The sequence below is a fragment of the Mus caroli genome, chromosome 6 (genome assembly GCF_900094665.2).
Source record: "Mus caroli chromosome 6, CAROLI_EIJ_v1.1, whole genome shotgun sequence".
NCBI classification, from domain to species: domain Eukaryota; kingdom Metazoa; phylum Chordata; class Mammalia; order Rodentia; family Muridae; genus Mus; species Mus caroli.
The window spans coordinates 42,847,696-42,873,673 of NC_034575.1; the positions used below are offsets into that span (position 1 = coordinate 42,847,696).

Sequence of the window (25,978 nt, forward strand, 5' to 3'; positions counted from 1 at the left end):
AGGAAAGGAAAGGAAAGGAAAGGAAAGGAAAGGAAAGGAAAGGAAAGGAAAGGAAAGGAGAGATGGCTCAGTGGTTAAGAGCACTGACTGCTCTTCCAAAGGTCCTGAGTTCAAAATCCTAGCAACCATATGGTGGCTCACAAACATTCATAATGAGATCTGATTCCCTCTTCTGAGGTGTCTGAAGAAGCTATAGTATACTTATAATAAACAAATAAATCTGAGAGAGAGAGAGAGAGATGGGTTGGAAAGATGTCTCAATGGTTAAGAATATTTATTGTTATATCAGAGAACCTAGGTTTAATCCCCAGTGTCCACACAGCAGATCACAACCATCTATAACTCCAGTTGCAGGGGGTTCAACACCCTCTTCTAGCACCATAATAAGACTTGCATGTGGTGCACAAACATACATACAGGCAAACACTCAAACACATAAAAAGTTAAAAATAATTAAACAAAAAAAGAAAAGAAAAGCTGGGCAAAATGACACATAGCTGTAAACCCAGCACTTCTGAGGTGAGACAAGAGTTCAAGGCCAACCTCAATTACATAGAAAGTTCAAAGCTAACCTAGGCTTTATGAGACAGCATGTCAAAAGGAAGGAAGGGAGAGAGGGAGGGAGGGAGGGAGGGAGGGAGGGAGCAAAAAGGAGGTGCACCAACACTGATCCTTGAAGAACTGAAAGTCTTCAGGGTCTGTAGCAGGTGCCAGTAGGGCAGTCAGGACATTAATTAGGCATGGGATATTTTGAGCATGGAGGGGGAAAGTGTAGATGAGCTGGAACCCACGACTCTTGATGAAGACACTTCTATTAAATCTAGCAAGGATGCAAACTGAAACCACAGTGGTCCAGCCTTCCCAAGAGACCTTTGCTCTTCTGCACCTACGGTGACCCAAAGGCATTGCAGGGTATCCTGAGTGAACTCACAGGAGGCCTCTGTGGGGAAATTCACACAAGCGAAGTGTGCCAGCCATCAGGTGCTATCACCTAGAAGATTGCTCTGTTCATTTCCATGCCCCTACCCCACCTCACACCTACACCCTACCCTACCCCCAACACCCAGAAAACAGGAAAAATTTTAGACAAAAGTCCCTCTTCCATGAAAAGTGAGATAGAAATTTCTATCTTCAGACAGTGTTTTCACTATATAGCTTCAATTGGTCTCGAACTTGTTAATCTTCTGCCTCAGCTTCCTGAGAGCCAGAATTACGACATGCAATGTTGTAACTTGAGACATTTAATGTTCTCCAGCATCTCAGGGATCCTTTAACACAGCATTGTGGGATCCAGCACAGCTCAGCTCCGCACAAGGTTGGTAGCTCTCTGGGAAAATGGAGTTTCCTATACCAGTGCCGCAGAGAGCCTTCACAGTCCTGGGCTAGGTCCCTTGAATCTCTAGGCTCCCAAGGTGAGGTCTTGGTGCCTTTCCATGGATCTCTTCCTCCATGTCCTCATCTTCTATGTTGGCTGCTCTACCAGTAAGTCCACTTTCCTCTCTAGTCAAAGTCCTCTCTGAGAGCTTCGAAAGCTTGATTACATCTGACATAGTTAAATGTGGGTCTCCTCTGGGAGTCAGACTTCATGCTCTTGCTCCTTCCTGTGAACAGAGACAGGCCTAATCAAAGTTCTGTTGCCAACGCCTAAGCCGCTCCAGACATGAGAACCGCTCAGCAGGCTGCCCTCCATCAGCTCCTTTCAAAAGTGAAGTCACCGAAGCATGGACATGCCTCTAACGGTAGTGTTCCTCCTGCCTTGATTCTCTCAGCATAGTGCTCCCTTAATTGGGCCTATCCATCTTTGCTGTGTGTTTTTTTTTTTTCTTTTCTTTTCTTTTTTCCTTTTGATAGGATAGGATATTATTCTGTAGACCTGCCCTGGAACTTGAACTCCCCATGAAAACCAGATGGCCTCAAACCACAGAGATGACTTGCCAAGTGCTGGAATTAGAAGCCCGCCCCACCATGCCCATCTGCAGTGACCTTTTTATATTCAGAAGTTACAAGTAGATACAAGAGAATGGTCATAGGGAAAGCATTTCCTCTGCTCTGCTTTGGAAGGAGATGCCTGTGAACTAGGATGTAAGACAAACAGGTAATGCTAAAGTTCACACACATGACAAGTTAGTTCTGTATCCATCTGGTCTTTGGTTAGTTGTGTGGACATATCCTTCACACACACACTCACATACATACACTTCTGTTACACTCATGAATCTTCCTATGTGCATTAGTTATTTTTCTGTTGCTGTGATAAAACACCACCAAAAACAATATCTGTAAATCTGACTGCCCCAGGGTAAGCAAATGCCTGTCTCATCTTCAGTTTACACCATGACCAAGGTAACCTTTAGAACACAGAGTTTATTTAAGCTTACAGTTTCAAAAACATAAGAATTCATCATTATGGGGAGGCCCAGCACCAAGCAACAGGCATGGTAGGGAAGCTGAGAGCTCACATCTTCAATGGCAAGCATGAAGCAGAGAGAGGGCTAACTGGAAGTGGCAGGAGGCTTTGAACTCTCAAAGTCAGCCTCCAGTAACTTCTTCCAACAACACCGCACCTCCAAAACCTCCCCAAACAGCGCCATCAGCTGGAGACCAAGTGTTCAAACATCAGAGTGATGAGGCATTTTCTCATTCAAACCACTACACCATGCATACACTAAAGTGCACGCTCATAGTGTCTAGTAAGTATCAGGTAGTGTTGTTTTAAGAATGGATTGTGGACCACTGAGTCAGGTAAGTGACCAGTCACTGCAAAGCAGAAGTGCAAATGACACATCAAAAGTCATGTGAGAGACAAAGGGATGCTGCTGAAAAATACACCAAGTTTGTTACAAGAATTTAATATAATGTTATCTGAAAGTCGTTCTTTTTATTTTATTTTGTTTTGTTTTGTTTTGTTTTGTTTTGTTTTATTTGAGACAGGGTTTTTCTGTGTAGCCCTGGCTGTCCTGAAACTCACTCTATGGAGCAGGCTGGCCTCAAACTCAGAAATCCGCCTGCCTCTGTCTCCTGAATGCTGGGATTAAAGGTGTGCGCCACCAACACCCGGCTGAAAGTCGTTCTTTTTAAGTTATAACACCAAAAGGAAAGGACATCAAATAAACACCTGGTAGCAGCATAGCTTTCTGGACTTGCTGAGACATGTTTTAAGTATAATTGTGATTATGCTTGGCTTTTCCAGACTCACATAACATTATTTCAAATCATAAAATCTCTTGTAGTATGCTGACAAAGTTCTGCCTGAAAGGATGCCTCAAACTCAAAGAAGATGAGGCCTTGTGACCTAGGTCATGTGAGTCCCAACAAGCCCCTGAGCACTTAAAGTCTCGGTCACTTTACCAGCCTGCCAGAGTAGGTAAGCTTGTAGATGTGCACTGTACAGAGAAAGCATACAACAAACAAATACATACAAACAAATCATGAGGGACATGCTAAGGCATTTTAATTTTCTTCTTTATCCTTCCCTTTCCCACATTTTTCCCAAAGAGCAGGGGGGGGTGTGTATCTGTCTGTCTGTCTGTCTGTTGTCTGAGTGCAGGTACCCTTGGAGAAAAGAAGAGGACATCATATCTCCTGGAGCTAAAGTTATAGGCATTTAATGCAAAAGGGTGATAATATAGCAGAGACCATAAAATATTCTGGCTATATGTTGGCAGATTTCATATCTTTTGGGCTATAGGACTGAGGGGAGAGGTCCCAGATTTTTAATAGCTCAACTAAAAAGCCATTCTCCAGTCCTAGCTAGGAGAGCACCCAAGGCTCTCTGCCACAGGCTCCTAAGTACAGCACTTGCTTATCAGGCCCGCAGAGAGAAGCTTTGCTGGTAAATTCGCCCTGTATTACACGGTGTGCGGTGACCTCCATCAGCACTGTCATAACTATTGCTTAGAGGCCAAGTCACAGACATGCTCACACTGGAGAGGAGTGTGTGCCTTGTGTATGTGTGTGCAAGGGTGTGCTTGCCTGTGTGTGCACATGAGGAAGGTCAGAGGCCAACAACAAGATACCTGTTTCTACTGCTTTCTACTTTATTTTTTGAGGCATGATCTCTCACTAAATCTGGAGCTCACCATTTTGGATAGTCTGGCTAGCCAGCAAGCTGCTAGGCTGTGTGTACCTCCGACTCACCCCAGCACTGGGGTCACAAATGCACACTGCCACAACCTAGCTTTTACACGAGTGTTGCGGATCTGAACTCTGGTCTGCATGCCTCCACAGAAAGCACCTTGCTCACTGAGCCATCTCACCAGTCCTATTGATCAAGGCCTACTGTGTGCTAGCCTCAATAGGGGTGTTTAATAAGGACTTGCATTGAAGATATGGAACTAGCTCTTGATCGGTTTGGTGAAATACGATTTAGTGATTTTATTGTCTGATTTTTTAATATTAAATTTAGCTAAGAAATACATCCAGAATGTTCTATGCCCTCTGTTACATTATCTCATCATTTCGTATTTTTTTATTTCATTCCAGCACCAACCCAGTAAAGTGTTGTCTTATCCTTATTTTTCAGAGAAGGCAATTGGAGCTGCTTAGCCTGGGGACAGTCAGATTTACTAATCATTAAACCATAGATTGTTATTTCAGAGGTTGCTTCAATAGAAGAATGAAAGCAGGAGGTTAGACTGTAAGTGGGTTAGTGACAAATGGAAGTAAGGAAGTAGAGACAAGATGTGTTGACTATTTAGAATAGATATGTAATTTTTGTTTGTGAGACAAGGTATCACTGAGTGTCCCTGGCTGACCTGGAACTCACTATATAGACCAGGCTGGTCTCAAACTGAAAAAGATTTACCTGCCTCTGCCTCCAAAGTGCTGGGATTAGAGGCATGTACCACCATGCCTGAACTAGACATGGAATTATTACTTGCCCTGTGGCACTCTTCTTCAGGAAAAAGAAGCTCTTTATTCTTCCTGCTTCACCAGCAAGGCCAATAGCATCGTGTTCCTGTGTGGTATCTGCTGAGTGGTCCAAAAGGAGGTCCCTGGGCCAGGTGCGGGTGGCACACACCTTTAATCACAGTACTCGGGAGGCAGAAGTAGGTGGATCTTTGTGAATTCCAGGCCACCCTGGTCTACAGAGTGAGTTCCAGAACAGTCAGGGCTACAGACAAAGAGACCCTATCTCAAAAAGAAACGAGAGAGAGAGAGACAGAGACAGAGACAGAGACAGAGAGACAGAGAGACAGGCAGAGAGACAGGCAGAGAGACAGACAGACAGACAGAAAGACAGAATCAGAGAGTCAGAGACAGAGAACAGCTGAGATACCTTCTTCAAGGTCAGGAACTTTAAATCATGGAGTATGTACATTACTCTCTTGGTTAGCAAAAGTCATAACACCTCATAAACAGCAAATCCTGAGAGCTGTTATTGACCATATTTTTTATCACATGGAGAAGCTGGTCTTCAGTGAGAACTGACCCAAGAATAAAGTGGGAAGAGAGATGGAGGGTATCTTGGGATTAAATGAAATAACCACAGATTCTTGGTATTCCCAAGGCTGAGTCAGAGGTCTACATTCCTGTGGGAACTGGAGATGTCACCCTTGAATTTCTCATCTAAACCCTGAACTGCTCTGTTCAAGAAAGCCGTGGCTAGTTGTCTGCAGTCACTGGTCTTCATTCAGGATTCATCAGCACAGGCCATGCTCTTCCTAAGGAGTACCAGCCCTATCTGAGCATAAGAGAGGACTAGGCTTGGTGCCCCTTCGTTAGACTCATCTGACAAGCCATCTTTGCCTCAGAACTCCCTGCTGAGACTTTGTGCATAGAGGTGTGAGACCCCACCTACATGACTCTGTCCTCTGATCCCCGACTTACTTTTCAGGGAGTCACTGTATCGCTCAGATGCCTTTTCTTTCCTTCTGGGCTTGCTTGCTTCTTGTTCTCCCATGGGAACCACCTCATAAACCTCTCATTCCATCCTGCTTTGCCAAACAAGCCTTCCCACGGATTTATTGAATCAACATTTGCTTTTTTGTCTTCACTAGTTGAGCTGCTGTGACAATCAACATTTTATATAAATTTAACTGGGCTAAAGGACTTTCAGTCTACAGAACCATGAGCCAAATACATTTGCATTTATTAAAAATTACTCAGACCCAGGCATGCTTTTATAGCAATTCAAAACGAAGAGGGCAATCATTTGTTGTGTCTCAGCTAGACAGAAACTGAAGAGCAGGCATCAGGAGACATCTGATGTTTCCTCATCAGAGAACAGTGGAACTTCATGTGGTCTCCTGCCAGGACAGAGACAGAACTTCATCAGAGCCTCTTAGAACATAAAAGGTTAGCATTCCAACAGCATCCAGACACACCAAGGTCCCTTTCCAGGTGAAAAATGAATGATTCAATAAGATATTTCTTTCTCCTTTCATAACCCCTGTCCTCTTATACCATGTGTCCTGGTAGAGAAGAAGCAGAGAACAAGCGAGAGGCCATGGAGACCTAGCCCTCTTCTCTTGTCACTGAGCAGTCTCAATGGTATCAGGCAGAAACTTGTGCACACCCACCTGTTCCAGAATTCCTTTTGGGCTCTGTTGTGGTAGGCACAAGTCACATTGGGAGCCAGAAACCTGTAAACAGTACCTGTGCTACCACACTGTGGACTCACCATGCCCTTCCTCCCACCTGCGGCCCTGTGGAATCATCTCACCTTCTCTAAGCCCAAATTGTCTTGTACGTAGCATGAGAACAGAGATTCTTTCAACAGCCCTGAGAACCCATGAGGGCACATGGATATGATTAAGAGTGGATAATGGGCTCTGAATTTATACACAATCTTACTTCAACACGTTATTTTGAAAGAAGCATCCATGTTTATCATGGCACCATATTTAAAAAAAAAAAAAAGCCTAGGTGCCCACTGACTGAATCATGGGTAAGGAACATGTAGTCTATGTACACAGGGAATATTATTCAGCCTCAAGGAGAAGTGAAGTATTGCCATTTGCTACTGGAAGGCGTTGAGTGAAAGGAATGGAAACAGAAGGGCACTGCTGCATGTTTTCTTTCACGTGAGGAAGCTGAGCCCCGTGGAACTGAATGCAGAGCAGTGAACCACCCACTCCAACACCAACAGTATGTACAATTATTATGCATTAATTGTGATTAATTAATACATAATTAATAAACATTTAAAAATATATAGTGGTCCACAAAAGTTTAGAGACCCATGTTCTAGAACATTCCCAGGGTGACAGCATTGGGAGTACAAATGTGAGGGTTGGGGCAGGGGAGGCATCTGAGTGGGCCTGTGGGTTGTTCTGCAGAGGAAAGATCCCAGGGATCCTCAGGATGGAGTTGGCCTCATCTGTCTAAAATCCATATCCTGTGGGAAGACCCTGAAGACCATGGGAAGGGAGTCCTGGACAGAAATCCTGGTAGAGAAAGAGGGCTCAGACCCCCAGGGCCTGTCTTGCAGGGTTGGAAGGGATCCCTGGTCTGGCTTCTGCAGAGCCTCAAGTAGAATACAATTTGCAATGCCTCTAATGACATTACATAACAGTATTACATAAACCTGTTACATAAACCAGTGTCCTGTAGTTGACCAGGAAGATCCCCTGCCCCGAGGCTGACCTAATCCCAAGCCTAAAGGCTCTGTCTTCAGTTGGGTGGTTGGCTTAATCTGCTCCCCCTGTCTCCTATGCAGCCTGTACAGATCCAGCAGCTCAAATCTTCAGCTTCGTGGGACCTCCACCTCCCACATCTGGCCACTGTTCCACCCCTCTGGCTCTTGTCATGCACTCCCACCTCTCCCCAGGGAGGGTTCCACAGCTCTTCCCTAGAGACACTCCTCCAGCCCCTCCCACAATGGCTGCTCCAGAAAGCACAAGATACTGTTCATCCATAGAAGAGTGTAATGGTCTCCAACCCTGCTTCGTTGACAGCTAAATCTCAAGGGTCAATAAGTACGTAAACATAAGTGAGTTCCCCTAGAGAACAGAGGAAGAGTCTGTCTGAGGCCCCTGGGGTTCATAAAATTGCAAGCAAAGGCTAGGTATGGTGGCACGCACCTTTCATTCCACCCAGAAATTGGTGGAACGAATTAGTTTGATTGCCTTTGTAAAGGCACAATTTCCAGATACATGGCCTTAGGGCTGAAATGAAGTCTCTCCTAGATGAAGGCTGAGGCAGGTGGATCTTTCTGAGATGGAAGGCAGCCTAGTTTACATAGTGAGCTCTGGGCAAGCCAGGGCTACATAGTGAGACTCAAAAATAAAGCAAGCAAAATCACTTGTACAGGCAAAAATGTCCTTCTGCCCTGTAGCAGATGTTTTGAGTGATATGACCTCCAGAGCCAACTCCCAGGCTCCAGGCACCTGGAGCTTTCATTTCAGGCTTTCCTACAACTCTGTGGTCATGTATCTAGTCATGTATTTGTGCCTTTGTAAAGGTAATCAAATTAAGATGAAGTCATTAGATTGGGACTAATCCAATAGGATCTGTGTTCTTAAGATGAGAAGACACAGATGCCCACAGAATGATGGCTTGGGAAGTCGTATGAGGTCAGAAGGAGAGATGGAGAAGCATCCACCAGTGAAGGGGCAGCTAGGATAGAGGCAGAGACCAGCATCTCCATCCTTCACTCCAAGCAGAGGGCTTGAGGTCCTGCCAGCACCTCGGCCTCAGTCTTACAACCTCCAATCCAACAAGACAGGAGCTGCTTTGTCATTTGGTGCCTCCTAGACCCTGGTACTCTAGTAACAAGACTACAGAAAGGAGAATGGCACCTTTGGTGAAGGGTTCTGGGCACAGACTATCCCCCACTTTGTGTGTGAATGTGGGTATGGATGGTAGGGGCAGAAGAAGGCAACATTAAAAGACTGGAAAGTTCCCAAGTTGCTCTCAGATACCAGGCTATGTATGAGGCAGGGCCTGAATGGTATCACCTGTCTGATGCAAAGCATCCTGGGGGTCTTCTCCCACCCTCATGCATTCTCTAAGTCCTGCCTGTCACACAGATGGTCTCCCTTTGGGTCATCTGCTGGGACACTTGTTTCCTAACCGAAGTGCCTTTATTCAGCATGTCCTACAATATTCTTTCCATGAAAACTGGGCTTTATCCAGCTTATTCATTGCTGGATGTTTTAAATTGTGTCTTCCACAGTTCATCATAGACTGCAGTAGCATGTCCTTGAAACTGTCAGTGGCTCCTGGAACATTTGCCACTGAGACCCAAATGCAGTGCATTCCTTGCTATGAGAGTTTTCATAATCTTGGGCATGGGGGAGGATGCTCTCCTCTTCTTTTCTTTCCCGGGAGACAGACGGTGAATACTCTGGGTGTGTAGAACCATGCTGCCCGGATGGCTGGAGGCCCAGACCACAACACTGATGATATTCCTGTCAACTTGATTCATCTTCTCAGAGATGCCTCCCGACCATCCAGGCAGAATCCATCCCTTTTTATTCTTTTCCCCAGTCACCTCTTACATATTCAGCTGCTGGGTCCATCTATGATTCCAAGTTTACAGAGCCCAGGAATGTGAAAATGCTCTCTACCACGGGGTACAGCATCATTCACAAGAGCCACTGGGTAGCAACAACCTGTACCAATGAGGTGAATAGAGAAACAAAACTGTAGACACACAGTGGAATATTATTCAGCCTTTAAAAGGAAGAAAAGGGTGTTCAAACTCATATTAAAAGACTAAAATTAAAATAAAATAAAATAAAATAAAATAAAATAATGTTGTCCCTGTAAGATGGCCCAGTAGGTTAAGGTATTTGCTGTGTGATACTCAATACCCACATGGTGGAAGGAGAGAACAGACTTCCTCAAGTACTGTGGTATTCGTGTCTGTCTCACCACTGGGATGCCACAGTGCCACCAGTGTGTTCCTCAGGTAAGGCAGAGCACAATCCAAGATAGGGGCTTCCAACCTGTGTTTTTCCAGGTGAGAAACAGCAGGGGCTGGGACAGATGCTGTAGTTCTCAATCTCCTGTGTACTCAGACGCCTGGGGACTGAGAGGAGTTGAGAAGGGTGGTTCCCAGCCTCCTGTGTACCCAGATACCTCTGGGGACCGAGAGGAGTTGGGAACAGGGGTCTGAGGGTCTGTGCTTCCCCTATGCACCAGACAGGAAATCAGGACTGGCTTCAAGTGAGTGTTGAGAAAGTAGGAAGGAGCTAGCAGAGAGGCCTTCTCCAGGGGATTTAGGTGGTGGCTCTTTATGAGGCAGACCCTCCTCCTTCCCTTGGGGATCCTTGATGAAGAAGAGGGTCCTTGCTTGTCCAAACTACTTTATTTATGGAGGATGTTAAGCATTCATCTTACTCAGGGTGAACCAGGGATTAAATACCTTTTGCAAGAAGAGATGCCCAGGAGGGAAGCTCATTGGCTAAACACTTGAAGCCTATCTAGATACCTCATTAGCATGGAGAACTCTAGGTTTTTATGCTACATGACCATGACTGGTTGTCATAGTCCTCTCAATGGGGTGTATCATTATGTGTTAGGACAGATAGACCCTGGTCGGGAGCTGGTTCTAATGCCTGCCATTTTCAATTATGAGACTTCCCAGAGTTTTGAACCTGCTTCAACCTTACCAGGTCTTCTGTCTGGTGGCACGGTCCACTTGTCCCACAGTGGTACACATACAATGCATTTAACTTTTTTAAAAAAGGAATTTATAAAGGAAATTCTGGTATGTGCTACCATATATATGACCCTTGAAGATTTTTTACTAACAGAAATAAGCCAGACAAATATTAAATGATTCAGCTTATGGGAGAGTCTTAATGGTCAAAGTCATAGAGAAAATAGAACGTTGGTTGTGGGAAGTTGCCAGATGGAGAGAGACTATGGAGTCACTGTTTTCTCAACTGACACCAGTGACCACATGTATGTAGAGTATGGTATGACATTTATATAACGATGAATGGTTAGTAACTTCTAACTATACTATCTAGTTTTATGTCAACTTGACACAAGCTAGAGTCAACAGAGAGAGGAAGCCCCAATTAAGAAAATCCCTCTATAAGATCCAGCTGTAAGACATTTTCTTAATTAGTGATCAATAAGGGAGGGCCCAGCCCATTGTGGGTACCATGCCTTCACAGGTCATCCTGGGTTCTACAAGAAAGCAGGCTGAGCAAGCCATGGAGAACAAGCCAGTCAGTAGCTCCCTCCCATGGCCTCTGCATTAACCCCTGCCTCCAGGTTCCTGCCCTGTTTGAGTTCCTGTCCTGAATTCCTTTGATGATAAACAGTGATATGGAAGCATAAGCCAAATAAACCCTTTCCTCCTTGCTGTGATCGTGGTGTTTCATCACAGCAATAAAACCCTAACTAAGGCAATATCCATCAGCTGGAATATCAATAATTTCAGAAGAGGTGGGATTTCTCTGAACCTACCCTGAGAGGGATAAGCAGGTCTTACCACTGCCTTAGAGTTACATAAAACTGGTTTCCTGTGGCCCCTGCTCCCCCTTACAATGGCTTTTTGGCTGATCCTAGCCCTCTTCTTGAGCCAGGGCACACTCCTCTCCAGAAACATCCCTGACTTCTCCAGCCTACACCCTTTCTCTGCCCTTTGGTCATGAATAGGTTGCAATACCTGTGCCTGCCCAGCCGTAATGGGCATGTTGTGAGGCCCCAGCTTTCTCTTTTGGCTCAGGTTCAAGTTTGTGAGTCTGGGACCATGACTCTTAATTCTTTACCATCTCCCAGAACACTCAGCATTAAGTGCCATCCACAGGACAAAGCTTGCCTTACATCTGAAGAATCAAATTCATGAGATCAAGGGCTTGTGCTGTTTCCTACAATGTTTGCACAGGGCTGGGTGGATTTGCAAGCTCAAAGGATTAAAATGCCAGAGTCTCTACTTGCTTGTCTGAGCCGGTCAGAGACACACCTAGACTCTCTCTGACTTGAGATTTGCAGCATGTTTGGCAGGTCCCTCTGACCAGCAGCTCTCAGTGTCCACCCCTGCAGACAGAGGAAGAAGACACCAGAGACTCCGCCACAAGCAAGATTCCTGTGTCATGGGTCACGTGATTGGCAGATTTCACTAGAGCCTGGATTAGCTGCTGCTAATGTCCACTCACTTTGCTTGCCCTTGCCAAATAGTCTCTTGATCACTGATTGTTCCCCAAGCAAGGCAGCGTGTAGAAGAAAATGAGAGAAGAAGGGGGTGAGAAGCAGCGTTCCCGGTATCTGAACAGCTGTCATGGGTAAGCAATGCAAGGGCTGCGTGTTTTGTTGAAAACAGACCAGATCCTCCCCTGACTCCGACTCCTTCAGATGAAGGGGCAACAGCAGGAACAAGCAGAGCCTTCCTCCTCTGTCTGTGGGCATTCACGTTTCATCTCCAGTCAGACTGTAAGTTCCTCACAGGCAGGCAGCATGAGCTATACATGTCTGTATTACATACTGGGACTACAGACTGTCTGCTTCAAAACTGTTTACTACAGATAATCTTTCTGTGGAACAGGATTTGGGGGAAAACTAAATACATTTTGGCTAATTCGTGAAACATCTCATCATCAATGAAACATTCATAGATAAATAAATACATATAATTTACATTTTAGTTCTTAGAGGTTTTTTGGTTTTTTTGCTTTGTTTTGTTTTGTTTTGTTTTGCATACCAGTACTGGGGATAGCTCACAACTTGGGTCCCACCTGGAGAAACAGAAGTGTGTATTAATTTTAATAAGAACACCTCTGGCTGAATCTAGAGCTCCTCCTTGCAGCAGTCTTCAAAGCCCCTGCCTTTCACTCAGATCCTGGGCAGAGGAGGCATAGGAATCGACCACATGGCCTTGCATATTTCGGACAAGTGCTTGCCACCAAGTTACAAACCCAGAACTTTCCCTTTCAAAATTATTTTTATTTATTCAGTTTGTGCATACGCATACCACAATGTATGTGTGGAGGTCAGGGGACAACCTGGAGCAGTCAGTGGGTCTCTGGGATGGAATACAGGCTCAGAGCAGGCATGCTGAGTCATCTTGCCAGGTACCCTCCACCCCCCACCTGACCTCAACCTGTCACTAGGTTCTCTAAGCTAGGCTTGAACTCACTCTGTAGCCCAGGTTAGCTTTGCCCTTCTGATTCTCCCGCCTCAGCCCACAGAGGGGCTGAGCTGACAGCCCCACACCGGCTGGTCAGTCTTGCTCACTTGGTTCTGAGCACTTGTCATTTGTTTTGACCGCTAGGCTTGACACTAAATGACGTTCAACTATTTGCAAACAAGCTCAAAGGACAAGGATTTGACAGGTGGTGAATCTTCAAGAGAATGTGAAATCCCAGGCACGTGGTAGCGCTCATCAAATAATGCTGAAGGATCAAAACGCTGTTCTTACACAAGAATCCCAGAATGTTTGGAGAAGGGAAGCAGTGGGTGAATGTCATGTGTGTGAGCCAAACAGTCCATGCAATAGCCTTTCAGCGGGTCCTTCAAGCTCAGTGCCCTAGAGGCCAGGTGGGCAACTTCAGAGGGAAGCTGAGCTGTGTTTTGGGGCAGCAGAGTGGCGGGGATTTCAATAGCGGGCAGCAGGCAGGGAGCAGCGGTAGGAGTGCTGTTTTACAGCCCTGCCCACAGTTGTCAACAGTCACCCACTCAATCTTAGCCAGGAAAAAAAACCTTACACACATTCATGCCCTTGGCCTTACAGTGAAAGGGGCTTCCCACTGTCCCTCACCAATGTCCAGGTCTCACTCCTGCTCATTCCTGCTCATGGACTTTGCTTTTGTGGTTCACCTTTGCAACTGGAACTCACCCAACCACTCAGATGCTGTGTACCATCGCCTTGGCATGAGACCCTGGGTTCATGTACTCTCCTCCCTCCCCCCCAGCCCCTCCCCCGCATCCCTCCCCCCCAGCCTTCAGCTGCTTCTTCCTTCCTGAAAGTGTTATCCAGGGATCCCTGTCACCTCCTCTCAGGGTCTTCTTCTCTATTCTCTGGGGACTAGTCTTTGCAGCTTTCTCTCAGGATCCTTCCCTCATTGCTTGTGTTCCACACCAGCGCCTGGTCCAAGGCTTCCCTTTTTCACTCCATACTTACTCTGAAAGGTAGGCACCTAATACCTAATAGTTTCCAGAATGCAGATAGTTCTCAGACCACCCGTCTTCAGCTCGACTTATCCTGAGCTCTGTACTTTCTACAAGTCAACCTCAGAAGCTACAAAAGGACTGCTCTCCCAGCACAAATGTGCTCCCCCAACCTGTGGACGCTTCTCAGGGGAAGGCTGCTGTTAGCCAGCTAAGCAGATGTCAGGCCCCAGTGGTTCTACCATGCTTCGTAGCAAGTCCTGTACCATCTGACTAGTGTTTTTTGAATTCAACACTTCTCCATCTTCTCTGACACATCCATAGTCCAAGAGCCCCACCACGTGACTGATGGGTGACTGATGCACAAGTCTCCAGCCAGTCCTCCTAAAGTGTTGGAATATAAACACGTTTTCACCCTGCTGACCCCACTCTCTTAGACACAGTAGGAACTACTGTACACTGGAGTGCCCACAGCCTTTCTGGTTCTCAAGCCAGTTCCAGCTTCTCTTCTCTTCCCTTGCTTGGGTTGGGGACTGCAGCTCTCTGGATCTTGGATTGGATCCAACTTGGGCCTCCTACTTCCATTCAACCTCCCACCCACATTTCCCCTGCCGTTTCTTCAGGCATGGCTTCAGAAGTGGCAGCCTGTCAGCCTCCCTTGACTATGCTTGGCCTGTTGGCCCCTACCCTGCCCTCAAGGAGACCACTATATGTTGGCTATGTGTTGGTTCTGTTTTGTTGCCAACTTGACAAAGCTACAGTCATCTGGCAAGAAGGAACCTCAATTGACACAATCCATTAGACTGGCCTGTGCGGGCATTTTTTTAATTAGTGGTTGATGTGGGAGGGGCAGCCTCTGTAGGCAGTGCCACCCCTAGGCAGGTGGTATTTTAAGGAAACAAACTGAACAAGTGATGAAAACAAGCCAATAGGTCTCTGCTTCAGTTCTTACCCTGACTTCCATGAATAATGGACTCTGACTTCAAAGTATAAAACACATAACTCTCTCCTGCTCAAGGTCAGTATTTTTTTAAAGGTTCACAGACTTTATTGGTTCAACAATGAACAGCAAAGAAAACGCTGACTATCACTCCGGGGGCGTCAATGTAGACGTGAAAGCCACCCTTGGAAAGTCAAGGTCAGTATTTTATCCCAGCAACAGTAACACAAACCAGGAAACCTACTTAAGCTGTGATGGCTCCTGACCCTTCCCAGTGCTTAGCACCCAGGAGACCATTGCCTTGGGTATTTTTGTTGTTAAGTACTCTCAGCTTTCATCAACACCAGCTCTCGTTTTAATGAGAAATTGAAGTTCCAGGAGAGTAAAGGATTCCCTCCAAGTCCTCTGTGAGGTTGAACCCAAAATAGTTCTCTCTAAACTCACACCCCATGCCCCAACTGCTCCTTCACTGTCAGGCAGCCCAGCCCCTGTGCTTCAGTCACAGCGGGGTGTACAGTTGCAGTGCCTGCAGCAAGCAGTCCTCAAAAGGAGACAACTGGTGGGAAAGTGATACACAAACCACCTTTATGGCCTGTTCACGCGCTGCCTCCTTCTGTACCTCCTAGGCAGGTACAGGTAAGGACGCTTCTGGGAAGCCTCTTGAAGGGCTGGAAACAGGTGGTATGGAGCCGCAGCAGCACCTAGAGTAACAGTGCTGGTCCCCAGAAAGCGCCCAAGAGCAGCCTGTCCCCTCTGGTCCTCACCTACTCCTTCCGAGCCAAATTTCTGTCACACACACGCACATGCACACGAGCACTTGCGGGACCATGGTAGTTGTTTGGCCCGTGTGCATCTTGCACTTCGGTTGGGAAGAACCTCCTAGCTAAGTTTACGTCCCTAGACTGACAGAAAAGGTCTTTTTTCCTGTGGATGGAAGTGGCAGCGAATAAAGAGTCAGGTTTTTCCTTCAGTGGCTCAGTTAACAGCTCCAGAACCTCAGCTTTGAACTTTAATGAACTTCAAGTACATAAATAACTATTCTTATCCTCTATTTAGAGGTCTCTCGCTCAGCCAATCTCCCCTTGACCTGGCTGATCCCCATAAATGTCTGTTTCTCGGTGTGGTATCTGCAAGGATAGTCTCTGTGTGTTGTCACAACTGACAAGAGCTAAGTTTTTCCGGACGTCTCAACTAACATTAAAGAAAGGACAATTAAAGAAATGACCCAAGTGTCCTGGTGCTTTGGCAGCAACCTAGGTGTGAATGTTGAAAACCCACTAAGTCTCCAGACATGAGTCTCCCAAATCTGTCGGGAAAGGCAGGATGAGGGTCAGAACTTCGCTTAGAAAAAGATTGGAGGTGGTACCCCCTCGGAGGGATTGGACCAGGCTGGAGCAGAGAGGTTCGAGGCTGGGGCAGGGAGGGCCGCGTCCCCATGGATGCGTTGGTGCCGCACCAGATGGGTCTTGCGGCTGAAGCTCTTGGCGCACTGAGGGCAGGAAAAGGGGCGGGAACCTGTATGGATTGCCTGATGGCGGACCAGATTGGTTTTAGAGCTGAAGCAGCGGGCGCAGACGGCGCAGGCGTGGGGGCGACTGCCAGTGTGCACTGCCTGGTGGCGGCCCAGATGAGATTTGCGACTGAAGCGACGGCCACACTGCGCACAGGCAAAAGGTCTGGCGCCGCTATGGGCCCGGGAGTGGGCGACTAGATTGGGTCGTGAGCCGAAGCGGCGGCCACACTGAGCACAGGCAAATGGCCTTTCGCCCGTGTGCACCCGCCGGTGACGGGCCAGGTGCTGCCCGTGGGCAAAGCCTCGCCCGCAGTCGGGGCAGAAGAAGGAGCGCTCGCTGGAGGTGATGCGCGGGGGTGCCGCGGGCCCCGAACCCGGTCCACAGTCAGGCGCATGGGGAGTGCAGGCCGAGGGCTCGGCGGCGGGGTCCACGTTGGTGCCGAGTGCACATTCATCGCACCCAAAAGGACGACCCTCGGTGAGATGCAGACTCTGGTGCGTAGCGAGGTTCTTTTTCCAGCCGAAGCTCTGCCCGCAGTGGGAACAAGCGAAAGGCTTGGGCCCAGGAGGGGACGGTGCAAGAGACGCGGTGGGGGAGTGGGGAGCAACAGGAATGTCTGGAGAGGACCGGGTGCGGCTAGCAGCATCGTGAACCCTCTGGTGCCGCACCAGGTGTTGCTTGTGTGTGAAGCTGCGCGTGCACTGGGTGCACTGGTAGGGCCTCTCGCCGGTGTGGATACGCTGGTGGCGGATCAGGTGCGTCTTCTTGCGGAAACGCTTCTCGCATTCGGTGCAGGGAAAGGGCCGCTCTCCGGTGTGGGTCTTCTGATGCGAGCCTAGGTGAATCTTCTGGCTGAAGCGTTTGCCGCACTCAGCGCACGGGTAGGGACGCTCGCCAGTGTGCGTGCGCAGGTGGCGGGTCAGGTGGGCCTTCTTGCTGAAGCGCTTGTCGCACTCTGAGCATGGGAAGGGACGCTCTCCGCGATGGCTGCGTTGGTGCAGGAGCATATGAGCACGCTGCGTGAAGCTGCGGCCACAGTCCGGGCAGGCACAAGGACCCTCACCCCGGTGCAACCTCTGGTGCAGCCGCAGAGTTAGCTGATCCCGGAAACGCCGCTCGCATTCCTCGCAGCCATAAGGCTTCTCAGGGATCGGGGCCCACCCCGACAGCGCGATTCCACCTAGTGCTCCCGGAGTCCCTGGCTCCAGTTTGTACGCAACAGCCAACTGACCCAAGTCAGGAGTGGGAAAAGGACTGGGAAGGAAGGAGAGATGCTGGGGCCATTCCACCTCCTCCTCTGCCTCCTGATCCTCATCCTCTACCTTCACCTTCCGAATCATCCATTCCTCCCCTGAGCAGTCACAAGGGGGAAAAAAAGGAATTGTGTGAAAGCCCATCCATGGGTACATTTGCCAGTAGACTCACTCCTCCACTCAAAGCTTCCTGGGAATCAGTAAACCCCAAAGTCCTTTCATTCTTTCTGTTCCCTATGCAGCCAAAGCTGCTGGCCAACTTGGCCTCCCTGGGGGCTTTTCTCCCAGGCTGGCCAGCTCCTCCCCCTCCCCCAGGAACCCTCCCTTGACTCCTTAGTAGTCACCCTTCCCCCTGCTCCCTCCAGAACAGGGCTGATGCATACTTCTGAGCTTCCTTCCCTGTGGAAGATGCCTGCTATCATCTTGGCCCTTCTTGGGTGAGTGTCCTTCAAACTGGCTATAGTGTCAACAAATGCCTGGCCTTCGAAGACCTATTCCCAGCCAACTTTAACCATAGGAGGCTGGATGGCCTTGAAACCTTGGTGCCTCTCCCTCTGCTTCCTCCCTAAATGCCAGAGCACCCCTGTGCTCTGTCCTGCCTTCTCAAATGCTCCCTCTACTGCTCCATCTCTTTGGAACCACTATTCAGCTCCCTTCCACCTGCTCTACAGGACTGGGAAGTCCCATTAAGAAAGAAGCAAGCAGGGCGGTGGTGGCGCACGCCTTTAATCCCAGCATTTGGGAGGCAGAGGCAGTCAGGTGGATTTCTGAGTTCGAGGCCATCCTGGTCTACAGAGTGAGTTCCAGGACAGCCAAGGCTACACAATGAAACCTTGTCTCGAAAGAAAGAAAGAAAGAAAGAAAGAAAGAAAGAAAGAAAGAAAGAAAGAAAGAGATTGAGAGAGAGAGAGAGAGAGAGAGAGAGAGAGAGAGGAAGGAAGGAAGGAAGGAAGGAAGGAAGGAAGGAAGGAAGGAAGGAAGAAAGAAAGAAAGAAACTGCACTTGGGAGGCAGAAGCAGGTGGATCTCTGAGTTCTGGGCCAGCCTTGTCTACAGAACAAGTTCCAGGACAGCCAAGGTTATACAGAGACCCCCACCACCACTACCTCCCTGGCAAAGAAGAAGCTGGAGTTGTCAGGATCAAAGGAAGAGTTAAGGGAGAGAAGACAAGACTGGGGTTTACAGGCTGGGGGCAGGGAGACTTGGTGAGTGTTCAGCCACTGAGAAAGGCAGGGTGAGGCCTCACGGGGAGCCTCAGCCCAAGGGCAGATTCAAGTTCCGAGGGAATCCTCACAAAATGCATCCATGCATGCAGAGGAATCTGTTCTCCTCCTTTACAGCCCTCCTCCCCCTCCCCCACTCCACCCACTCCCACCCCCACCCCCCAGTGAATCTTGTCTGGGAACATTTGAGCCACAGATCTGAGTGCTGCCTGGCCCTGAAAGCCTGTCATAGCCTGAGCCTTGATCATATTACACAGATTACATTCACTCCCATTTTCTAACACACTGGTTCCCATATCACTGTCTGCTCGGCCTCTGACGTGACGTCACGTCACGTCACTTCCCTCCTCTGCATGCCACTCCTCTACTCAAGAATCAGCAACAGCTTCTGGTTTCACGAGGGGGCCCCCCTTTTCGTGCAGGTGTGAAGCTTTGTCCTTCACTATGCTGCTCCCCAACCTGTCACAGATCACCTTTCCTGCTTCCTGCCTGGAAGTCCTTTCTCAGCCAAGAATGTCGTCCCCTCCTCCACCCCACTTACAGCAGCTGAAATCCATGTTCCTCTCACATTGCAGCACACCAAGCAACATTCTGACATGCCTAGCACATAAAGATCCTTTACCATAAACCCCTATAGCAATTACCGTTAATATTAGCTTCCATGAACCTGTGGCTATGTATTGTTGGTTTAATTATTTGCCCTGCCTCATAGTAACAGCAGCCCAGCTCTGGTTTAACTTCTGGATGGCAGACATCTTGAATTCTAAAATCAGCTCTCCGGCCATTTGTTTGAGGCCAACTAGGGATTAGGCAGTGTGCATGTAGCATCACAAAGCTTCACACTAGCCATGATGTTACTGTCACCCTGAAGACAGGTGAACAAAAGACCCCTGGAGGGAAGACAGCATCCCGCCCCAGAACATTCAGCAGGTTAGTGCAGAGCAAGGGCTGTGCAGCTAGGTGCCCTGTCTTTCCCTGCCGTACTCAACACCTTTGTGCAGTATGCACTCAGTAAACCTTTCTTGAGTCAGTGATGCTATTCAAGCAAGTGGTGATGAATGGAAGAAGTGTGTGTGTGTCTGTGTGTATGTTTGCACACACGTGTGTGCTACAGATTGGGGGCCCTTGGTATCATGAAGATCAGCAAGATTTGGGGAAAGGGGCATGCAGGGTAGCGGCAGTAAACATACTGATGAACACCCTGTATCTTTGTGGCAATTATAATCCAAGAGAACAACAGCATACATGAATGGGGGAGAGGGGATGATGAGGGGAGTTGGGACTTCCAGAAGGGAGATGCACTTCTGATACCTGCTTCTCCCATTCCACTGTCTACAGATGTGAAACTCCTTGTGAGCGCTGATGTACTACAGAGGAAAAGGGAGAGGGCCTGAGACACAGCTATCTCCTCAGAGAGAAGCCGCGGAGTTAGTTTGGACCCTGTTCCTTTCGCCTGATCCTCAGAGCATCAGGAAGACTCACCTGGGACAGAGCCTGCAGGTTCGGCCTTCTGCGGGGTACTGGCCTGGCTGCCTATACAAGGAGCTTCAGCTTGTTCTGTGTGGATGCCTTCTTTCTGGCTAGGAGTCTCATGCCCTAAAAGAGAAGAGGATGCCCCAAGGACTCCAAAAACATCACATATGAAAAGCAAACCCCATTGGTTCTAGGAGGCAAGCCTGAACTTCCCAAAGATCTCTGTCCTACATCATACCAGCAAAGGCAGATTCCCGGTAGCCAGAGCAGGCGCTAAGGGTGGACAGGAGCCATAATTGTAAGGAATTTCTGGACTACGTGTTTTATAAACTCCAAGGCAAAACATGTGAGGAAAGAGAATGGGAAGGAGCCAGGCTAGATCTCACCTTAGGCATTCCTGCCTCGGCCTACCTGCAGCCGCTTGGTCCCTCTCACTGTGCTGTTATCACCCCTATAGCACTTTCTGTCTTCTAAGGTGGCTTGCAATTTGTAGCATGCTTACATTTCTTGTTGGCCGACTGCTGCCCATTGTAAGATTAGGCTCCTCACAGGGAAGGGCCTAGGTCTATTTAGTGCCTAAGGTTTTCCAACCGTCCGGAGTAGCTTCCAGCAGAGTACGCGCTTAACAGATGGCTTGTGGAAGAAGGAATATTCTCTCCAGAGCCACGCTCCATGGTACCCACTTACCTGAGCAGGAGTGCAGTGTGCTCGCTCCTCTGGATGACATCTTCTCCTGGGCATTACTGAACCCATCCCTGGGCTCACTCTGGGGAGCCATCTCTGGCTGTCCCACTGAGAATCCTGTTATAGGCAGAGTGAAGCTTCAGAGTGAATCCTGTTATAGGCAGAAGTTCAAGTGAAGCTTCTAGTATTGAACTGGTACCAGACATGGAGCATTTTCCCAGCCGGTCTGGGAAGAAAGGTACCTCTTGTCTGTATGGATAAAGGACTGCCCAAGCTCCCCAGCAGTCTGGCCAGGTATTAAGCTCAGCCCTTTTAATCGAGGGGAGAAAAAAGAAAAGAAATTGGATAGTTTGAAATAGGAAAAAAAAAGAAGAGGAAGAAGAATTCCAGTGCTGGGGGGTGGGGTGGGAGGTGGCTCAGTGGGTAAAGGTACTTGCTCTGTGCCTAATGATCTGCATTTGGTTCAAAACCCACATGGTAGCAGATAACTCAAAAAAAAAAAAAAAAAAAAAACTGTTCTCTCACCTCCACACATGAGGCAGACATAATAAACACAATAAATAAATATGTAAGTGCAATGAGTTTTTTGTTTGTTTGCTTGCTTGCTTTTAGCTTCCAGTTCTCTGTGAATCCCATGCACACATACAATCTAGTATTATCATCCTGGTCTGGTCACTGAGATACATAATGGTGACCTAAAAAGATGTCTGCTTCTCCAGGCTGCCATGGTCTGGGGCTCAGGGTTGTATACCCCTGAGGGAAGACACTGCTACACTTCGGATGCCTAGGAACGCCCACCCTCCTGGTTCCTTTGTCCCCCACTCACCCAAGGAGTTCAGGGCCTCCAGGGTCTCTCTCATGGCCACCAGGAGTGGCTCTCCTAGGTGATCAGGCCACAGACCCTAAAAAGACAGCCCTGTTCAGATTCTTCCTGATGGCCTCCACCTAGGTCTCAGCTATCCCCAAGAACTCCAAAGTGAAGCCCTAGGCACAGGTGAGGGAACAGAGGCCTCTGAAGATGAATACCCAATCACATGGAGCCTCCTGCAAACTCTGCTTGGCAATGGATATCAGCCCTGGTCCCCACCTGTCAAGTCTTCAAAACCATCCCCAAACCATCAGCAGTCACTCACCACCCACTGTGTCTTTGCCAGGGTAAGTACAGGGACCACTTAATTCTCTGGACCAAGATGGGGAGAGGGAAGCTACACGTGGACCCTTCAGCCCCTAGGGCAGTAGCTAGTGAAATGAGAGCCAGCCCTGGAGGACCAGTAACACTTTAGGGATACAGGGGTGGGGGGAGGTGAACAAGGGCTATTGCAGAGGTAGTAAATGACTCTGCCTTCCTCTCCCTAAACCCCTACCTCAAAGACTCACAACCCCCATAGGACTAACCGTGCGAGGACAACCCCCACACCAGGCCAGGGCACTCCCCGAATTTTGCACTTCTCAGCTCCACTTCCAACCGGTTCTCTGCCCCTCCTTTAGCAGGCTCCCCTCCCCCTTCCCTGGCAGCCTTCCCTCTGCCCCTCCCCTCTCGCTGCCTTCCGCCCTCTCTCCCCACCAAATCTGGCAGCCTTTTGGGGCTCCTCCTCCTGCCCCGCCCCTTTGGCTCCTCCCTTACGCGCACCCGTCGGGTCAACCCCCAGGGGCCCCCTTCGAGTCGGCCCTCAGCAGCTACGGCCTCTCCCGACCCTCCTCTACCAGCAGTCTTGGGCAGCGCTCCCCTCCCCCTTCCTCCTGTGCCCGCCCGCCTAGTTCTCCGCACGCCACCCCCTCCCCGGGCTGCACACTCCCTCCCTTCCTTCCCCCTCCTCTTTTCCTTCCTCCCCCCCCCCAACTCCCGCCCTCCCCTTCTCAGCTGCTCTCCCCCATCCGCTTGCCCCTCCCCTCTCCTCCCCCACTCGGGTTTTTTTTCCTTCTTTCCTCTCCTCAGTTCCCTCCCCCTCCCCCACACCAGCCTCCCCTCTGCTTCCCTCCCTCCCGCTGCTCTCCTTCCCCCCTCAGCGGCCCCCGCCTCCCTTCCCCCTCTGCCTACCCTGCAAGCTTGGGCTCCGCTTCTCTCCCCTCCCGGTCCCCAGCCTTGTTCTTCCCCTCCCCCTCCTAGTTCGCTCCCTAGCTTCCAGGTCTCACGCCCCCCATCTCGGGGGGTGGGGGAGGTGGAATCCAAGCTAACCCCGCAGTCTCTGGACCTACTCCCTCGCTCTGCCCCTCCCCATACCCCTTTCTTCCCAACACACCTCCCTCTCAGCAGCCCCCTTGCCCATTTCTGCTCCCCACTGACTTCACGCCCTCTCCGGAGTTTTCCTTCTGACTAGACTCCCCCCAATCCCCGCCCCTGTTAGAGCTCCGGAGTCACTCCGGGTCCCGGCCCCCTGCCCTGCTCTAGGCTCACCTGTCAGCGTCCTTCGCTCCCGACCAGCCCCATCCCTGAGCCCGTTTCCTGCCCTTTCGCACTGGACCCTTCCTCTATCCCGAGGAACCCTACTCCGGCTCCTTGGGATCCTCCCCGCAGGCCCCTCCCGCCCTCTTCCCACCTGCTCCCACCGGGCCTCCCCGAGTCCTTGCCCTCCCCTCCAGTTTCCTAGTCTCCCCCTCTGCGCCAGGACCCTCCCTCCTGACTCCCTTCCCTCCTGGTCTGACCCCGCACCCCTCCCCCACACTCGCGTCTGCGCGCCCCTTCCCTCGGGGTTGTCACCTGCCGTGGGTCGGCAGGGCTTGTAAAGCTCCGTTTGGGTGGCGGGCGGAGACGCCTGCCCCGGAGTCTCGGGTGTCCTTACCTGGCGGGCTCCTGCGGCTACGAGCCGCGGCCCGCTTCGGGGACCCAGGCGCTCGGGCCTCCGGTCCCGGGCGGCCGTTTGCACAATGGCGCCGGCTGCCTGCAGCTTGGGTGCGGGCTGCCCGAAAGACTCCGGGACTGACAGCCCTGAAACTTCGCGGGGAGGGGAAGGAAAGACGCGGAGGGAGAGGGTGCGGGGCAGCGTTGCGGGTGATCGGGGGGAGGAACCCGGGAAGCGGGAACACTGCTCCGGGGCACAGGCTAAAGCGGAGGGTCTTCGAGAGACCCGCCGCGGGAGGGTGCACTAATGGGCTTGGGTGCAGGTGACGGTCTGAGGGCAAGATGCCCGGAGTGTGGAGATGGAAAGTGGGAGCTTAGGACCGAGGAAGGGCAGAGGGGAGAGGAAGGAGAAGAAGAGGCTAGGGAGGAAGGGCACTCGGGCTAGAAGGGAGGGTGCTCACAGCCTAGGAGGGAGGAGCTGGAGAAAGGTGGAGCGCGGAACGGGGTGGTGGTGGTAGTAGTGAAGAGTTGGGGGGAGCAGGGAGAGGAGGGGGCGTGTTTGGGGAGGAGAGCAATGTGTGTATGGCTGTCTTTAAAATCGCCAGTGGCAGCCGAGTATGTGGTAGCGCCGCGGTCCCGCGGGAGACTGTCTGGCCAGCAGAGATTGGGAGAATCGGTCAAAAAACTCTCCACCAGGATCCACCCAGACCGGAGGACGCGATCCAAGTCTCACTGCGGAGACTAAGGATTAAGAACCAATCTAAGAGGGCAGAGAGAGGGCTCTCAAAGTAGAAAATGGGGAGAAAAGGAACCAAGTCCCCGACTGAGACCGGTGGACAGGCATGGAAACTGCAGGGGGTGAGGTGGGCGGGGCTGGGCGGGGGCGGGGGAGTGTTGTCCGTGGGTAAGAAAACCTTCTGGCGTTAGGTGTGTATCTCTCCCCAGACTTCCACCATTTCTGCTCATGGGTGCAGGTACTCCTAAGCCATCCCCCTCTGCTCTTCAGACACCCCCACCCAGTCCCGGAACTAAAATCTAGGCTGGATATTCCATGCCCTGTGATTTTTCTTCAAACTCCCATGGGCTCCCATTTCCGCCTGCCTGCCCCTGTAGGGAAAAGGGCAGATCCAAGTTACATTTCTCCCTAGTCCAAGCTTCCCTTGTCAGCCAAGTTGCAGAACAGAGCTGCTGGGAGAGAGTCTGGAGAGAGGAGGCCAGTAAATGGCCCTCTTGGATAGGACAAGGGCCCTGACAAATGGCGCCCTGACACAAGGATAGTGACACCTGTGGAATCAGGGCAGTGACCCAAGGCTAGCCTTATAAGATGGAGCAGGGCTGTCCTCGACATTTACAGATAGTTAGAGTGAAGTCTGGAGCAATGGAGACCGACCTGAAGGATCAGGAGGTCCTGTGACTCGAGATGCAGAAGGCTCTTTTAATAACTGGCTGCTTCGCTGAGTGAAGATGGCTCGGAGCAGAGTTTGTGTCCCTCTCTGTGTGCAAGAATGGGCTTTGAGAACTGCAGTCCACGTGTGTAGGATAGATATGCAGGAACAGTGGCCAGGTGAGAATGTGAGAGAAGTTAGAAGGACACTGTGCCCACAATAGATGCTGACCCTTCCCCAGGACTGCTCAACTCCCAGGCACCAACCCTAGATACCTGGAAGCAACTGGGGAAGCTCATACTGGCCCTATTTTGGTCCCAGGCCTAATAGTAGGCCCAGAAGAAGGAACTCCCAGGCCAGGTGGGGTGACCATGCAGGATGCCCAGTGGGACCTCATTTCATTATGAAATAAAACGATTCAGAGTTTCAGGCCCAGCCGCATTCCAGCCCAGTGGCCTTGGAGGCCTACTGGTGACCAGGATGTAACCAGGATTTGCCTGTGGAGCCTGCAGCTGCCTCCTCTAAACCGGACGGATGCTGGGATTATTCTATCCGGCTTAACACTGCTCCATCCAGGGGCAGGGGGAACAAGCTCACTCCCACCCCACCCCCACCACCCCCTCTTATTCCACCCTTCTTCCCATCTTCCTGGATCCTTTCAGTGTTTGAATGCTTTGGGACCCTCAGAAAAACCCAAGGTGACCAAATGGCCCCAGCCACC

At 50.0% G+C, this 25,978-nt stretch overlaps 1 protein-coding gene and 1 long non-coding RNA gene across 8 annotated transcripts; one reads left to right on the plus strand and one right to left on the minus strand.

Moving 5' to 3' along the window:
* Positions 1-6,060: 6,060 nt before the first annotated feature.
* Positions 6,061-24,368, minus strand: Znf467 (zinc finger protein 467). Of its 6 annotated transcripts, none has more exons than XM_021164632.2 (5): positions 23,874-24,368; positions 21,920-21,995; positions 21,097-21,210; positions 20,419-20,532; positions 6,061-6,248 (listed from the first exon to the last, which is right to left on the minus strand). In XM_021164632.2, exons 2-5 carry the CDS (start codon positions 21,951-21,953, stop codon positions 6,169-6,171), a joined length of 342 nt encoding a protein of 113 aa, XP_021020291.1. In that variant the 5' UTR covers positions 21,954-21,995; positions 23,874-24,368; the 3' UTR covers positions 6,061-6,168. The 6 variants fall into 6 exon arrangements, with proteins under 6 accessions (XP_021020291.1, XP_021020288.1, XP_021020287.1 ...); XM_021164629.2 differs by lacking the exon at positions 6,061-6,248 and adding an exon at positions 15,021-17,812 and having other exon boundaries at positions 23,874-24,363; XM_021164628.2 differs by lacking the exons at positions 6,061-6,248; positions 23,874-24,368 and adding exons at positions 15,021-17,812; positions 23,489-23,603.
* LOC115031323 lies at positions 11,994-21,671 on the plus strand. Of its 2 annotated transcripts, none has more exons than XR_003836945.1 (2): positions 11,994-12,185; positions 20,275-21,671. It is a non-coding gene; the product is annotated as an uncharacterized LOC115031323 (long non-coding RNA). The 2 variants fall into 2 exon arrangements; XR_003836944.1 differs by lacking the exon at positions 11,994-12,185 and adding an exon at positions 16,867-16,955.
* Positions 24,369-25,978: the final 1,610 nt, after the last annotated feature.

What these genes read in the sequence shown, in the direction of transcription:
- Znf467 (XM_021164629.2), bottom strand. Translation starts at nt 21,953, where the DNA reads ATGAGAGAGACCCTGGAGGCCCTGAACTCCTTGG. An exon ending in CACACTGCACTCCTGCTCAG is followed by an intron (nt 20,533 to 21,096) that starts GTAAGTGGGTAC and finishes CTTCTCTTTTAG; the next exon opens with GGCATGAGACTCCTAGCCAG. An exon ending in ACCTGCAGGCTCTGTCCCAG is followed by an intron (nt 17,813 to 20,418) that starts GTGAGTCTTCCT and finishes GTGACTGCTCAG; the next exon opens with GGGAGGAATGGATGATTCGG.